Source organism: Apus apus, chromosome 9 (genome assembly GCF_020740795.1).
Source record: "Apus apus isolate bApuApu2 chromosome 9, bApuApu2.pri.cur, whole genome shotgun sequence".
NCBI lineage: Eukaryota > Metazoa > Chordata > Aves > Apodiformes > Apodidae > Apus > Apus apus.
In genome coordinates this window covers 13282838-13300268 of record NC_067290.1, presented here as the reverse complement: position 1 = coordinate 13300268, position 17431 = coordinate 13282838, and the positions used below count along the sequence as shown (strand labels likewise).

Sequence of the window (17431 nt, the reverse complement as noted above, 5' to 3'; positions counted from 1 at the left end):
ACATTAACTGGATGTTTCAGCTGAAATTTTTACCGCTCTCCTGCAGTCAGAAGGTACTTGGGAACTTCCAGCCCTCGTGTGGGTGCACGGATTTACGCCACCGGGTGGACAAGCACTGGAATTGCAACTTCAGAAACAGTTCGGTAAGACTGCACCAGGCGGCGGCTCAGTTCAGTAATTACAGAGCAGCGCTTGAACCAGCTCTGCCGGCAGGAGCACCTGGAGAGCCAAGCCCTCTCCTGGAAAGCAGTGACAGGACCCTGCCACTGCACCTCTCGGGTTTCTCAGTGTTCCTCCCCTGATCTCACCAGTCAGCACATTTCATCACAGGTACTTTTTTGTTATTGGAATGAAAGGCCTCCATTAAAACACAGCACCTGTGAGATATATGGATCTTGTATGGGGTCCTAACACCTCACACGCTCCTCCCACTGTAGCACCATTTGACACTTGGATACTTTCAGGAATTCCAGAGCACACCACCTTGAGCTGCTGTGATCTCTTAACATCACAGCCAGCCCTCAAAACTCTTCTGTTTTTCAGGATTACATACATGTAACTACCTTACCCACACAGCAAAGCAGTGGACATGCAACAGCCCTTGTAAATCTCGCCTTGCTGAAACACCTCTGGAGACTAACACAAAAACTGTGGTAAGGCAGAACTCTGAACATGCATGCCAGTATCAAAGGGAACTTCACCTGTACTGAAAACCATCACCTAGCAGTGCAGGCAACACTGGCTTCAGTTTGTACAAAAAGAAACAAGTTGGTCCTTCTTTACATTTTAGAACTTGACTCAATAACCACTTTACAACTTGAAAACAGACTTTAAACTACTAAACAGTTATGACCTGTACCAAGGGTTACACAGCAGAACAGCCCCAAGGAGGGAGCAGCCGTCCTACTTTGTGTGCATGGAGGCTGACAACAACACAAAACCTCTCCAGAGCTCCCTGGCTTGATTTGCCTGGGAACAAAACCACACACTGGTCACTACACACAGGCCTAATGCACAACTGGCATCTAAAATACAATGCAAGCAAGACTTTTGGAGGGCTCTGCTCAAATTTGGGAAATGAAGACTTGGTTACATCCAATTTTATTTTTACAAAAATGCTGTACCAAGCATGCCAATAGGAAAACTGGTTGTCTTAAACAGCGTCAGTCCTTTTTCTGCTGCTGAGCAGCCTGCTTGGCATTGTTGGCCTGCATCTTCTTCAGCCCCTTTTTGTTGTGTTTCTTTGCAAACCTCATGTTCCTCAGAAACTTGGGATCAACCTACAAAAATAAGGAAAAAATTAGTCATGGTGTAGAAGGGACATCCCTAAAAACATAGAGATCTCTACATTGTTCCAATTATTCCCAAATGCTGGGTGATTAATTCAGAATTTTTTCTGATGTGTTACATTCACAAAATTATTTTAACCATTATAACCATCCATTAACTAGCTATTTCCCTTAATTTCCATACACAAACTCAAAACCCCAGCAAAAAAAACCAAACATACAGAAGGACTGGGCCAAGCTGAATGAAGCTGTAAACAATAAAAACTTCAATTCCATCTCACAAAGCATTCTGGATCTAAAGAACCACAAACCAACCCTGGCAGGTGAGCACATTCACATGTAACCTTCAGGCAAAGGCCACTGTGACTTCCCCCTGCCTTTCCTTTTTATGTTAAAGGAAAAAACTACACATGGAGAAGAGCAGCTTCCCAGTTTTTGCCAGCTAATGGATGGCTGACATGACCTGTCGTGGCTAGGACCAACTCTCAGAACTATCACCTACTGTCCCGCTAAGAAACATCTGCTGTTCTAAACAGCATTTTAACTGGCACATCATCTTAAGTCATGTGCACTCAGTGCAAACAGATAGACCAGAGGCTGCCAGAGAGGGCAGGACTGAGCCCTCACTGAGCTGCACAGAAGACAAGCTTTTATGTCACATCCAAAAAGCTGGTAAGCACACCTACAAAGCAAACAGAATAACAACCTTCCCCAAAGACGTAACGTCCTGTTCTCACTTTCACTTGTGGGAAAAAATCCTGTTCTATCACATGTTTAACCTCAGAAAAAGCAAAATGCTATCATTTTTGACCAGAGAAGCAGTGGAGTCACCATCCCTGGAGATGTTTAAGGAAAGACTGGAAGTAGCACTTGGTGCTATGGTATAGCCAGTGTGGTGGTGTTAGGTCACAGATTGCACCTGATGATCTCAGAGATCTTTTCTAGCCCAAATAATTTTGGGAGTCTGTGATTTTCATATATATTGGCCACAAATGCCAAGAGCTCTCATCTTCTGAGTGAAATTCCCTGAATTAGTAGACACAGCAAAATAACAGAGGGGTACAGAGGAGTAAAAGAGACAGCAGGACACAAAAGGCAGAATAGCAACACAACTGGTAAGTGTCTGTTTCACTGGAAGCAGGAGTTGGTGACACCCACCTGAGCAGGACAGAGACAAAACTGGCCAGTAACTAAAAGCCAGTTTTTCAGACACACAAGAGCAGATTTCAGATGGGTTAGAAATATCGCAACTGCATATCAGGCAAGCAAAAGATAAACCAGAAACTCGGAGTGGTTCTGACCATAAGAAATACAAGACCCTGCATGCAAAAAACTTGTCAGTCAAAATAATACAAATACTGTTTTTTCCCCATGTTTAAACCTCAATGGCTTTACAGCCCAGGAACATCCACAGAAATACTCACCCCTTTGAGAGACTCGTATCGATGGGATCTGGGTTTCTTGATGCCATTTCTGTGCCACTTACGGGCTACAGGCACAACAAGAAAACAATTTAAATCACCATTTCTGCTATTAATAAGTAGCTGCATTAGTCTCAACCCCAGCTGATCTCATCGAAATGATGTGGAATAGAACATTTTCTAACCATTCCTGTCCAGATCAAAAGCACATTAAGAACACATCTGCACACTCTGCTTTAAGCACGAGCAGAACCTACCCGTGAGCTCTAACTTACAGCACTGATGAAAGAAACACCAGACAGAACTAACTCATCTCTGTGGTCACCTTCGGATGGCCAAGTACCACGGCCTGAGCACCACTCAGGAATGTGCTTCGTTCAAGCACACGAAACTTGCTTTTATCCCCTAGTTATCTATTATTTCTGTGTTGAACCCCAAGAAACCCCGACTCTGGCAGAACTCTGTGCAGCAGAGCACCCAACCCCTGCACACCAGCGCCTCTGCTCAACAGCAAGAGAGACTGGGCTGCTGAAACCGAGCGGCTCCTGCAGCCGGCCGAACCCCCCCGCGGGGTCAGCAGCCGCCCCGGGGCAGCCCCGGGGCCCCTCCAGCTGCTCCCGCTCCCTCCCCGCCTCCTCCCGCCCCGCAAGACGCCGAGCCCCGCTCACACTGGTTATGCGTGGTGTGGTTCTTGGACTTGGCCATGGTCGCACCTGCGGAGAAGGAGACAGGCCTCAGTCGGGAGGGCGGGCAGGCCCCGGGCGCCTCACACCGCCGCGGCCCGCAGGACCCGTCCCGACCCCAGCCCCGGCCTCCCGCTCCTCTCCCACCTCCCGGGCCCACGACGGCCCCACGCCCGCCTCGCCCCCCCCAGCCGGGTGAGCCCGGCCCGGCCCGGCCCGCGGAGCCGCCCCCCGAGCGCGGATGGCACCGGATGGCACCGGATGGCACCGAGCGCCCCTCACCGCCGCCGCCGGCCGGAAGAGAAGGGCGCGCCGCGGGGCCTGCTGGGAAACAGGGCACGGACCGGAACTCCGCGCTGCTCCCGGGCGCAACCGGCGCCGTCCCCGGCAGGTTCCGCCCGGCAGCTCCTGCCCGCCCCGCCCCGAGCGACCCGCAGCAGCAGCGGGGCCCGAGCGGAGCCGCCACCCCGCTCCTGCCGCTGTGTTCCCCCAGCAACACGGCCCCGCGCTCAGCCGCACGTCCAGCTCCGTGTGCCGCGCTCGGGCAACAAAACCGCGCACCGGGTGTTCTCTTCTCAGCAGAGCGATCTAACGCTGTTCGCCTGCGTGGCACGGCCGCCCGGCCCCTCCTCACACCGCAGCAACGAGCAGCGCCGGCCGTGCCAGCGCCGTCACCCCGGGACGGGGCACACGGGGGCCCTGCCGGGCCGGCCCCGCCGCTGCAGAACGGCCCCGAGACCGGGATGCCCGAGTATCCCAACAACGCTACAACGACGGCTGAGACGGGCAGTTGAAGCCGTGTGTCCCCCCCGTGCAGACGCACCAACCCAGCGCCCGGGCCACCCTCCTGCCGTGGCCGCGGGGCCGCCCTCCGGGTTGGATCCGGCCGCCTAAGCCCAGGCTGGGAATTCAGTCTCATGGCAGCTCCTGCTACCCCACAGGGAGGAAGATCTGTGATACAGCCATCAGGGGCTGCCGGGGGTGAGGCCCTGGAGAGGCATCTGTGGTCATGGACTGGTTCAGGGAAGCGCAAAAGGAAAAAGGAAGCGAAGGCCGAGCCCCCCCCCCCCCCTTGGGCTGTGTCTGAGCAGGAACAGCCGCACTTTGGTTCAGGGCTGCTCTGCTCTAAAGGCAAACCTTTGAAAAACGAGCAAAAAAAGATCCAGGCTTTTCTGTATGGTGGTAGAATAGAAACTTGCTGCCATCTTTTTATGAAATTATTTTTATTTTAAGATGAGAGGCACGAGTGGATTGCCTAAAATGAACTGGATTGGAAAAAATAGCCTGGAGACCAAAGCCCCTGGACCAGTGCACAGGAGAGAGAACCAGACATTCCTATCTCAGTGACTGATGGTTGCAAATCAATTAGCTACTCTGCTTCAGGTTCAAATACCTGCAAAGAACATGCTCATCCTGCTTTAAAAATGGGGGAAACACAGATTATTCTTGATAGACAGGTAATGCTGATGAAACTGAGATGAAAATAGGCAGGAAAAAGAAAACTAATGCAATGTAATTTCAGCATTTCTCTAATTTCCAGCAAGACCTAAGGTGCAAAATGTATTTGGTTTTATTTTATTTTTTTCATTCTGGGCACCTGTTATTAGCAAATAGTGTAAAACCATATTAAAATAGCAACATTCTTTCACTGGCATTTTGCAGCTGAAATATGAGGTTCTCCAAAAAAACCTTGATATGCAAACTTCAGATTTTTTAAGCTCTGTTTTTTTAAAGTTCTTTCCACTGTATGAGCTGAGGTCTTAAAATATTTGGACATCACTATGGGCAGGTCATCACAGCCAAGAGCAGAGAGAAACCCTGACTTTCCTGATAACCCAAGGAGCTGAGCTCAGAGGAAGGTAAATTTGAATTCCAGAGGCATTTTTGCCTCCACTGCATGGCAGAAGGCAGAAAAGAAACAGGCTACTAGATTCCTTTACCTTGGTCATTAGATTATGAAAACTTCTGATATTTTTCACTCATTTCTGAGCCTTCCCTCCTAGGAAGAAACAGAAAGGTTTGTGGTTTCAGCTACCTTTTTTCCAAGTTCTTTCAGTATCAGACCCAAAAGGTATGTTATTAAACAATCAGTTTACAGGGCTGAGTATAATATATTCAGGGTGCAAACGAGAGCAGAATATCAGGTAAAAAAGATGATCCAAGGCAGGATCATTGTACACTAGGGGTGATCAAGTCTCCTTTAATTTCTCCTGTGCTCTGATGAGCTGCCATGTCTCTAATTGTGGTGTTACCAAGTACAATTGGCCAGTTCAAAACCTTCAATCATACTTTCAGTGATTACAGACCTAATTAGTTCATGTTAGCCCAAGTGTCATCTATTAAAGGAGCTGTACTCATTAAATAGGATGGTAATTACTCCAGCTGCAAAACAATTAGGAAAAAATCATAGATTAAAATAAAAACCTCACAGTACCTTTGACATCCATGTTATCTCAGCCAATGTCCTTGCATCACACATGCTTTTAATGATTGATCTGTTAGGTTTGTCATCAGCTCTCCTGCTGATGCCACAGTCCAGCCAGTTCCTCTAATGTTGCCTCCTCCCTCCCTGGGAGCTGATACGTGGGATGATAAATGACCATAACTCCCCTTTTTAGTCATGTCAGTGACTCGGAGCTCAGTGCTGGGACGAGTGCTCTGTGGGTGTAAATCAGAAAAAACATCACTGATTTCCAGGGAGCTTCTCTGACCCACCCCAAAAGGGGCATGGGTGTATGGGGAGGGGTGTGTTGACATCTGATGCAGTATTTTGGAAGTGTTCTGATACTATATATTCTGATACGTACATTTAAAGAAAAAGTAACGTGAGAAACTTCTCCCAGCACATCCCAGGGCGCAGGCAGCTGCCACAGCCCGTGCTGAAATGTGAATGCAGAGGGTGCCCAGGGCACCTCTCTGGGGCACTGCTTCTTCTTGGGCAGTGATGGCCAGGGACCATTGCTCCATGGCATTTCTTCTAAGGAGGGCTCAGGGAAGCAATTGGGAACATGAGGGGCCTGCTGCGATCCCCAGGGACCAGGAGACAGCAATGGGACCTGGCATTCCTCCTTGCTCTGCACCTCTGCTCACCCAGTGCCACACCAGCCCTACCACGGCACCCAGCCAAGAGTGCTGGTGGTACCCACAGTTAGAGTTAACTGCCTGGACTCATGGTTGTACCAAAGATCACCTCCTTGTTAGGTGACAAAAAAGGCTGCCTTCACCTCTGCACGGTGCTTCCTGAGGCAGGAGGGTTTGCAGGGCTGCCTGTTACCCAGCGCAGCGCTGAAACCAGAGCTGAGCCGGTTTTACAAGAGGGGTTCCAACTGCAGTCAAGGCTGGTCGTTTCCCAAGATGTTGGGAAATTTCCTCCCCATTTTACTGGGAGGAAAAAAGAGGCATGGCCATATTCCAGGAGGCTGGACACTGCCCCAGTAGGCAGCCTCTGCTATGCCGTGTCCCCCAGGCTGGACAAAATCAGTGACAAGTCTTGGGTGACGATTAGAAGGAGCCCAGCTGACTTTGCTTGCCATGGACTATGGGGTATCCCCTAAATGCTGCTCCCTCAGGCAGTGGTATCAGGCAGCAGGGAGAGTGCAGCAATGCTTCCAGCTGTCCCAGCTGGCTCCTGAAAAAAATGCCCACCCCAGGGCAGCTCAGGCACTTGCTGATGATCACCCTTCCTGCTCCACTCTCCACAATCAACACTGGACTGGAGCTGCAGTGTGCAGGGCGGCACTTGCCCCAGGGAGAGCACTGTGTTGGGTAGGGGCACCTCTGTCACCCTCCTTTCACCACCAGTGAGCAGAGGCAGGGCTGAGCCACCTGGCAGGTCCCAAAGAGGTCCCTGCATTGGTGGGATGTGGTGGTTTTTTGGCAGCTTGAGGGAAAAGAGGGCTTGGCTGCACTGTAAGCTCGAGCTAGCAATGCTGGAGAAGACTGGGGACAACGAACAGTCCCCAGGGACAAATGGCCAATACACCTTCAGAAAAACCACCTAGGGACGCAGGGACACCAGGACATGGAGGCACTAGAGGGAGCCTGAGCATAACAGATCCTGCTCTGGGCTCAAAGTGGGAGCACTGGTCCCAGAGAGGGAGAAGGGTCATCTACAGAAAATAACAGCAGGACAGGCACTGGTTTCCCCCTTGACCTAGAATCCTACTTGACTGTGGGGTTTATTTTTTTCCCCCTAATATCTGTTAACATTTTCTTAAAGACATTTTGAAATACTGTTTTGCTTACAGAAAATGCTCATGTGCTGGTGGGGAGACACATGGCTCTGGGCATTTGCAACAAGAGGGAAGAAAAACCAGTGGCAACTGTCAGACTGGAGGGTTCAAGAGAGCAAGGGTTCCTGCGAGGCAAGGGGGAGCTGAAGTGCTGATCCGTAGCCATGGGTATCCCTTTGGGATGGGGAGCTGGCATAGTACTATCCAGTGAGTGCACTCCAGTTAGCACCAGTTAGGAGAGCTGAGGCACTGGAAAAAAAGAGTGAGCTCCAGTATTGTATTTTCCCTAGGAATAGTTACATTGCATTGGTTTTGGACAAGAAATAGGGTCACTGTGTCACCACCTCATGTGTCTGAATCCACCCCACCACCACTCTCACCAAGGGTGAGCACAAAGGGCAGGCTGCAGTCTCTGGTTAGCTGCAGATGGGGCATGGACTGGGGAGCAAACACACTGCACTGGGGTACAGCCACAGTGGGGAGATGGATGAGTTTGTTCCAAGCACATCTACAAAGCGTATCTTACCTTTTTTTACAGTGTTTGTGCTGGGCCAAAAGTTGCTTTCAACACAGGTCAGCGAGCTTAGCCAAGCAGAAATCAGAGAAGCAATGAGAAAAGAGGGGTAAGTAGAGACCATAAAAAATTAAGAACAAGTTACAGCAGCTGCATTATTCCTGGCTGCCCTCAGAGGCTTTTGTTCCCTCCCAAAGACCATTCCTCAGATCAGCCCAGACCCTCGGCACATTCTCCAGGAGCATGTTCTTGTATGCAGCTTCCCATCAGAAAGGCAGGAGGAAAAATCAGGCAGCAGCCTGCAATGGAGCCCTGACCTTTCTCACCAGGCCTGCAACCTCCTCCCACTCTGCCCAGAGCTGGCACTACTAACAACTGGTTTCCTCTTGTTATTTTTCCACCTCCGCTCCTTCCTCCAGAAGGGAGGCCGTGATGGTGGCCCACGTAGTGGTGACTCACAGGCTGGGACCCACGAGGAGCCAGCTGAGCCTGGCCAAACTTAGTAACATCTCATTTTCCGTTGCCTACACCCTGGATGCTTCTTCTGGCTGTGGTCATCACTGGAGACCTTCTCCAGCTACCTGCAGGGTGTGGGAGGACCAGCTTGATTTTGTTTCCTTTAAGGTTTGGCAATGCAGGAGCTGAGATGAGATGGAGTGGCCCTTGATGTGTTTTTCCAGCTTGCTGATATCTGGAATCCACGGGATGTTCTGGACATCAGGCGGGCTTTTCAGGCCTGGGAAATGTATTAATAAGGATACATATACAGGACTGCACGGTAGTTGCATTTTTCTGGAGACATTTGAATGATTTGAGGGGAGATTAGGCGTTTAAAATCTATTCCCCTCTGTGTCAATCAGCCTGGTCCCTCTGGCTGGATGTCCCCAAACCAACACATTACCACAACGATCACAAACCAAGCCTGGGGCACCTGCAAGGTGGAGGAGGACAGTCTGCAAAGGTGGAGGTGCTGCCGGAATGGCAAATAGCTGGATGATGACCAGGGCTACCCAGAGGCTGTGCTGGGCTGGCAGCAGATAAGCTGGCAGAGCACAGAGTCACAGCTGGGCAGCAGCAAGGCCACCCAGCTGGACCCTGCGGCTCCAGGCAGGACTGTGCCTGGGGACAACACCAGGAAGGGAGCAGCTGTGCGCGCTCAGCCCATGCTTGTTGCTTTAATGGGATTTTCCAGAAGACTTTTTGCTCTGGAAATGGAAAAGGAAGCTCGCCTGCTGCTTCCCAAGCCTGGGGTGAACATGTGCAGCTGATGTGACACCTGCTCAACCCATGTGACACCTGCTCAACCTGTGCTTCCCAAGAGCTGGTGTTGGGAAGGAGCGAGCAGATCGTGTGCGGAGCAGCTGATCACTACGGGGAGGAGGCAATGGAGGCGGCTGGGAGAAAGGGAGAGGGCTGACCTAAATAGATGCTGAGCTAATTTATTCATTTCTCTGCTTTATTACTTAACATGACTTCAAAATGGCTCAGAACTCCTGGTTCCTCCCACCTCTGCTGCTGACATTGGGATGGGGTTATTTTTGACCCGATTTTTGCCTCTGTCATGCTGAAAAGCACAGCACAGCCTTGCTGAGCACCCCACTCTCCCATCAGGATGACCAGGCACACCACGGGAGAGCTCCGACACAGCTGCTGTCTAGCCAGGAGCACAGGAAGGGCTTTAAGTTTCTTTGAGCTTTTCCTTCACTTCTCACCTGGGAAGGTGTTCATATTTTGGCCTGCTTTCTGTGACGTTAGTAGGGAGATTTATCTCCAGTGTAGCTGGCCAGAGGATTGGTGAGCTGGTACAGCACGAGGCAGCCTTCAGCATCCGCCGACATCTCCCCTCAGGCAGGCTGCCCAACGCAGCCCCAGGCTCTGCAGCACGGGGGCTTTCAAGGATAAACCTGGAGCCTGCCTTGCTTTCAGCCAGCCTCCTCTCTCCTCAAATCCCAGCAATCCCTGAAACGCTGTCTGGGAGGAATTTATTATGAGAACGACAGGGAGCTCCAGCTGTTCAGAGAGCTGTTTGGGCTGTGGTTCACCCCATGGGCTGCACGTGTCCTCTGCAAGCCCATGGCACGTTTTAACACTGCTGAGCTTTAAAAGCCACGAGATGGGGAAAAAAATGGATGTCAGAGCACGTTGTCTAAACCTTCTGCGCAGGTGCAAGGGGGTATGGACAGAATTGCTCCTGCATGAAGAGGCTGCTTTCCAAGATTGAAACTGTATGGCACCTGACTTGCACTGTGCAGGGCCCTTCAATTTCGTTTTTCATTAGGGCTTGTCACTTGATGTATGTATTTAGGCCACTGTTGTATCCACTTATCCAGCACCTCTGTTATGAATTTTTTAAATGGATTATTCATCAATCTGCTTGATTCCTTCAAGCAGTAAAGTGAGTCCTGATGCTATTTAGTTTGGCAGCAAAGGCATTTCAGCTCACACCACCCTCATGTTGCTGGAGAGCTTCATTATGTTGCTGGGGGTGGGATAGTGCAAATTAGCAGAAATGAAGCAATTAACAAGGCTGCAAGTTAAAATCTTCCAAATCAGGAGGCTTGAGGAACTGGGGGGAAGCAGCTGGGCATGGGGCTGTGAAGGTGGGTGCTACTCCACCAGGCACAGCCAGCCCCTTCTCCTGCCTTTCCTGGCTGAACTGGGGGCATTGTGAATCCTCAGCAGGGTCCCAAACTGCCAACCCATGGGGTGTGCAGCTTGGCCCATGCTAGCCTTTGATATGAAGGGTTTTGTGGGTTTTTTAACTATAAAGTGATATAGTGCTTAGATATGTTGGTCTGAGAACCTTGCAAGACCAAAAAGAGAATGAACACATAAAGGACAGAGGCAACCAAAGTGATTTGAAGTTTCTCTTTTCCTCCCTATATCCTGAACTGGAGTTGGGTGGATGATGCCCTGATTTCCCTAATGAGGACAGAAAGGCACTACACCATTCCAGCCATTTCAGGCTTTTAATGCTTGTGCCTTAATTGCATGGGGCTGATGAGGATGGAGTTAAGGCTGATGCAGTGTCCTCCTGGGATTTAGGATCTGTTATGTGGGCACAGCTTCTGCCCTTCTCTGCAGTGGCAGGGGGCTGTGACAGAGGGGAGAATCCATTAAGGAACCAGCTGCTGGTTCTGGAGCAGGCAGGAGGCTGGGTTTCAGCCTCAAGGCAAGGGATCTGCTTTGGCTGCCGGCTCGCCTTTATCAGCACAGAGAGGATTATAGGGAAGCTGTGTTGACAAATGCTACAGCTAAAAAGGAAAATGAACTTCCACACAAAGATGGCTTGTTTGTGGAAAGTGGAGAGAGAATAAAGAAGCTGCCAAAAGAGCTGACATTAAACCCGCTGCTTACCTGCAGCTCATCTGATACTGTGACTGAAACCTTTCATTTGCTGCAACGTAATCCAAGATGTTCTTTCTGCAAAGCAAGAAAGTAGGTTATTGCTCAAGCAGAGCTGAGATATTTTTAAACAGTAGTATAAACTAGCAAACCTCTTCCTGGAGGCTAGAAACCCATGGCTGATGCATTGGGCCACGTTGTGTGGGCCCATGCTGATTGGGGACTCCTAAATCTGCCACCCAAGGCAGTCCCAGCTCCTCGGAGAAGCTGGGCAAGAGGGAGGGACAGTCCCTGCCACAGCTGGGGACAGGGACAGGACCAACAGCCAAGCACACCTTGAAAAACCTGGGAACATTGCAATCGCTTTAAATCTGGAAATACCACCAGGGCTGCTACACCAAAGAAATGTTGGTAACTTGGCCCTACATGCAAACACCTCTTTTTTTTTTTTTTCTGTCTGCAAATTAAGTGGAAGGATTAAAAAAAAAAAAAAGAGAGAGAGAGAAAACAGAGGAAGATTTCTGTTCTTCACACTGCAAACTATTTATCACGAGTGACAGTGAGGACTTAAATCACTTGAGAAACCTCCAGTTAAGGCAAGACCACGATACTGTAGCTGCTACATCCAAGCACAAGAGCTTTGTTTTCTGTACAATACAAGCATTGTAGGCCTGTATGGTGTGCGGATCGAGGCAAGCAAAAATGCTGAGGAGGGTAATTAAGCTGCGTAGCCCTCCCAGCACTTTGTTGTGCTGTGGCCCAGCCCCAGCCATTTCCCATCCCTTGCAGCCAAGAAATGTTCTGGCATTTTAATGCCTGGCTGCAGCACAGGGCATTAAAAATGCAGGGATCTCCCGTTAAAGATGGGCTACGTGCCACTGTATTGTGTGCTCTTATACACACCCGTGGTGGCTCCTGATTTTGCTTCACCCTGGGGGTTTCCATGCAGACCCACTTTACATTTGTTTTCTGGTTGCTCTTGAGGAATGGTTTCACCCCCCCATTTTGCATGGCCTGGGTGGATGCGAGGACAAGCGACCTCACTAACCTCATAGCAGAAGCTGAATTGTTGTCTCTGCCTTGGCAATTGTGTCATTGCCTTAAGGACTGTTGTCTAGCTTGCTGTCCTTCTCAAGTCCACTGAAAGGCAAAATAAATACAATAAATACCATTTAATCATTTGGTGCTGGAAATGCACCTAGAAAGCAACAAGTGGTGCAGTCTTGGGATGAGAGATGAACATCAGGCTCCTTTCATGGAGTTTGGGAACAGGAGGAGCAATAGGAGCTTGGCCACATGCTAAGATCCTGCCCAGGTTTGAGGAGCTGTGGGCTGGGCTCAGAGGTGATGCCTGAAGGCAGAGGGCTCCAGCCACAGGGAGTGGGGACAATGGCAGGCAGCCATGGCTCCTGTGTGTGCGGCGCCTGTAGCCTTCACCTCCTTTACTGCTGGAGTTACATGCTGCAGCATCCAGGACTTCAGCTCTGAAATACCAGCACTTTAGTTACAAATGTCACCCAAAGCCACCACTCTGGTGTCAAACAGTGACATTCATTGTGGAAGAACTGGTGCCAGTGACTCTCAGTGTACTGCATGCACACAGGACTTGCTGTGATCAGCCTGTCTCTCTCGGAAGGCTGCTTCTTATCCTGGGTGGCAGCAATGGGAATTCCACAGACACTGTCCTCTGATATTAAGGACATAAATTACTGAGCAGCCCAGTAGCTCTGCCCTTTCACAAAGTTATGGCTGAGAAATGACTGACGCTGTCCTTTGCACATCATTCACATGGAAACCTAATTGCACCACAGTGGCATGGGAAGGGGCTAGGATTTGCAGACAGGTTTGTTATAGAGTTCACAATTCCTGCTAAGAAAAACTTGTATTTTAATGTCACTTTATACATGTTTTTTTGGTTGTGTTTCTCTGAGCCCCAGCACAGTGCAGGCCACTGCGAGTGCTGTGCCTGGGACCTTTTACTGGTTGAAATTGTGCTTGTGCCCAACCTGTTCTGGAACCAGTGCTTGAGTCCACTGATAGTAGCCTGACACCAGCTGCTCTGTGGGGAAATGGGCTTATTAGGGAGATAAAATAACATGGGATGTGGCAACACTTCCATTAGCCCCATGTCTGCGTAGACACAAGTTTGCTCCAAGTACTGGCAGTAACTGAGCTGGTCCCCATACAAGTGGATGTGCTGGGACACAAAATTGCCCAAGTGAAGCAACACAGTTCTCCCCTCTTGTATCAGTCTCATCTCAAGCAGTCATTTGAATTAAGGATGGCCTGATTTATTATTTGGCTGGGATTAAATCACATTTTCTTCCACAGCGATTTTATCCAGGCTTTTCAAACCACTTCATGAACTCCAATAAATCCTGGGGAAGGCTCTGGCAGGTGGATGCATTTACTCCTCCATTATACCCTTGGTACTTGGCAAATCTGACATGTGCAGAGGTGGTGGAGAGGACACAGTGCCTGACTAAGGTCTGGGGGCAGGTGATCTTCAAACATTTTCCACTAAGGCTTCGAACTTGAAGACTCTTTCAAGTGTTTTAGTGTAAGAAATCAGGCCACAGTGGCATGGGGCTGGGAAGAAGATACAGGACAGACCCCAGGAGTCCTTATGGTCTTCAGGCATCTAAAACACCTCCCCTTTCCCCCTTACACTGTGTCATCATCCTGCCACCCCTTCAAGAGCTGAAGAATCCTGAAAAATTACAGCTATACCTTTTTTTTTTTGTCTGCTTGGGCCACCTGAAACAACCTTCTTTCAAATGAGAGCCCTGAAATGTTTCTTAAAACCACTCTTCCTCCTGCTATTAAGTATTTGAGAGAGGAGAACTGGGGAAAACCACACACGTTGACCAAGGAGGATGGCAGAACACTGGGAACCACGGAGAGCCCAGTTTAACTAGTAATGAGATTTTGGGGGTTGGAGGGCAGCAGAGGGAGGGTGCTGGTGAGTCTCTGTGCTTTGCAGTTGCTGTAGCAACTCTGGTGTCTCTGGCAGCAGGAGCACACGTTTCCTGCAGCCAGCTGGAGTGTGAGCTGGTTACTTGCAAGCAGATTACTTCTTTTTCCCCTGCTGGAAGAAAGGCCCCCTCAGCTCCCCCTCCCCCGCCAGATCCCAGGAGGTGCTGCTGAGGCAGCGGCAGAGGTGCAGGGCAACCCATGTGCAGAGCCAGAGGGATGCTGCTGCATCTTCCTGCTCCTGGGCAATCTTCTGCACGTGAGTCAAAGGCTCAGCACCTCCTCCATACCCTCTGCTGCTCCCTCCTCAGCTCCTTGGCAAGGACAATCTGCCTTTCCCTGATCCAGTCTCAAAAGCAGGGTGGGTGGCTGGAGCCTTCCAGGCTCCTTTCTGGGGCAGCTCACTCCTGAGTTAATTTCCACACGGATTAGAGCATCTGCTCTGGGGGGCAGGGATCAGTCTTGATCAAAACATTCTCAGCAGCAGAGAATCACCACAAGTTTTGCTAAGTTACTTCCCTGATTAATGACTAGTGGAATCAATCTACCTACCCACCTTCCTTCCTTCCTTTTTCCTTCCTCAGGTGGTCACCTTCACCACAAGATAAGAGACGAGCAATGCTCAGGCAGGGACTGTTTTTACCCAAAATAGGGTTTTATCACCACAGTCATCACTTGATGTGACATTTCTTAGCTGGCATTTTCAGGGCTGCAGCTGGAGCTTTACATTCCCTGGGAAGTTTTCTCGAAGAACAGGTTGGCCAGTTAGGGAATGTTTCACTGCTATTTTCAGCATGGGATGTTTTTCCTTTTTTTTCTTCAAAGTACAACAAAAAACCTGTTGACAAGTCACAAAAGAGTGATCTCAGTCTAAAATATGAGCCCTGGCACAGGAGGGCATTTGACTCAGAAGCCACTTCCCATCTTTGGAGACTTGAAGTATGTTCCACTTCGTCATCCCAAAGGTCTTTAAATGCTTATAAAAACGGAGTTTATTTATCCGCACTCAGAACAGCCTATCTATTATCTTGAAGGCTGAATTCAGAAAGTTTCTTCAGAAATTTATTGGTTTCATTCCTACCAGTCTGAACAGAAGTTTTCCACAAAGTCTGTCAAAGTACAAATGTCTCAATTCCAATTTCCTTCAGTCCGTAGCAAGATATCACATAAATTGTGTTAAAAAGCCCATTTATTAGTTACTAAGAAAGCAGGAGTCTGGCAGCTCTTCTTGACCACTAGCTATGCACTTTTGTGAGGCCTCTTTTAACAGTGGTTTGATCCAATGCAGTGGTTTTCTCTACCAGCAAGCTCAGCAGTGCCTAGAGCCAAAAGGACCAGCTCCAGGCAAGGATTATTTGCTTTAGGTCTCAAGGGCTCCTACTGCTGCCTGGGCAAAGCCCTTCTGTGCCTTTCAAGGCTTCTCATACCTCCACTATTGGAAAAAGCAGAGTGGTGCAGGCACATGGTCAGCCTGAGGCCAGGGAGATCCATGAGAGCAGGCATAAACACATACAGAATGAGGTATTTCATCCACACATGGGAGGCCTTCAAGAGGACTTGGGGAATCATTTAATGGCTTGTTCCTCAGGAGAGGGCAGGCAAAAAGGGAATTAATTGCTTCCACCTGAAGAGTCCATCCTCTAAGCATTTCCTGGTGGAATCCATCTACCTACCCACCTTCCTTCCTTCGGATCTGTCTTATTTTGCACACGACTGTGTTTCAGCCAACAGCCCGATCTGGTGATAAAGCAGCATCGACTTTGCAAGGGAAAGGTGGTCATGGAAAAGGTGAGCAATGCCCAGTCCTCTAAAGGGCGAGGAAATTATCTCCTTCCATCTGATCTCCACAGGATGCTCTGGGACTGCTTCTGCCAATGTTTGCTCATGCTGGAGTTGCGTGGGCAGCCAGAAACCCAAACTTCCCACTTCCTTCCTTGCATCAGCCCTTGTGGCTTCCTTTAGCCAACACCAGAGCAGGACACCCACTCCATGTGTCTTGGCCCATGAGCCCACTGCAGGATGCATGTGATCCCCTGTGACACCAGCACCAGGGTGAGATACAACCAGGTCTGTAGCATTTACTGGAAAAACTCAGCTCTGCTACATATTTGCCCCATTCCAAACAAGGTGAGAGGTGTTAAGTGGCATTCAACGACAAAAATCGAGGTTGAGGTTGCTCTTTTCCCCTCCCAACACTTTTTCCAGCACCCCCAATGCCAGGCCAAACTGAGTCCCTGCTTACACCTCAGCTCCAGAAATACTTGAAGGAGTGTTAACCCACTCACACACCATCTTCACATGGAGGAGCCCAGTGCTCTGGTAACTGAAATGTAATACTGGCAGACTGAGCATGTTTCCCTTAGACATCATGGCTTGGCTGTGTATGAAAATAAAAAAAATAAATTGGGACTTACTTGAAATAGCCAATGGATCGAAACCTGGAGATTTCTGGAAGCAGCTATGCTGGGATGGAACACATCTGGTTATAGGACCCCTCCTGTGGTTGTGTAAACACAAGCATCAATGTTGCAAATTGCAAATATTGACAGGGCTGGCAGGATTGCACCCATCCATCTCCAGAACCACCTCCATAAACACACTTGCACTGTCATCTTCCAGCGAGGGAGCAAAGATGTTCCTCCAGAATTTTTTTGTTGGACACTCAAGTACCTGTGGAGAGATACACCAGTCAACATAACCCTGGAGAGATGAGCTCTCAGACATGAGGAAGAGCTATGCCACCCAAAAAGTGCAGCCCAGCTCTTACCACAACCCTCTCTGCTCCACCATTGGTTTAAAACAAATTCACCTGAGGAAAATAAATTCTCTTAGGCCTGAAAATGGGTATCTGACACCCAAACCTTACAGCTACTGGAGTCATAAAGCAGCTGAATATATTTTGAACAGAAAAAATGCCTTCTCAGCCTCCCTTGCTGTCCAAGTGCCCCAGAGGATGTGGAGGCCTCTTACCTAC

General features: G+C 49.5%; 1 protein-coding gene across 3 annotated transcripts; it reads right to left on the bottom strand.

The window, feature by feature from the left end:
* Positions 1-1085: 1085 nt before the first annotated feature.
* On the bottom strand, positions 1086-5855 carry RPL29 (ribosomal protein L29). Of its 3 annotated transcripts, none has more exons than XM_051627437.1 (4): positions 5828-5855; positions 3379-3423; positions 2714-2778; positions 1086-1280 (listed from the first exon to the last, which is right to left on the bottom strand). In XM_051627437.1, exons 1-4 carry the CDS (start codon positions 5838-5840, stop codon positions 1164-1166), a joined length of 240 nt encoding a protein of 79 aa, XP_051483397.1. In that variant the 5' UTR covers positions 5841-5855; the 3' UTR covers positions 1086-1163. The 3 variants fall into 3 exon arrangements, with proteins under 3 accessions (XP_051483397.1, XP_051483398.1, XP_051483399.1); XM_051627438.1 differs by lacking the exon at positions 5828-5855 and adding an exon at positions 3676-3766; XM_051627439.1 differs by lacking the exon at positions 5828-5855 and adding an exon at positions 3652-3659.
* Positions 5856-17431: the final 11576 nt, after the last annotated feature.

What these genes read in the sequence shown, in the direction of transcription:
- RPL29 (XM_051627437.1), bottom strand. An exon ending in CCACACCACGCATAACCAGT is followed by an intron (nt 2,779 to 3,378) that starts GTGAGCGGGGCT and finishes TTGTGCCTGTAG; the next exon opens with CCCGTAAGTGGCACAGAAAT. An exon ending in GATACGAGTCTCTCAAAGGG is followed by an intron (nt 1,281 to 2,713) that starts GTGAGTATTTCT and finishes TTATTTTTGTAG; the next exon opens with GTTGATCCCAAGTTTCTGAG.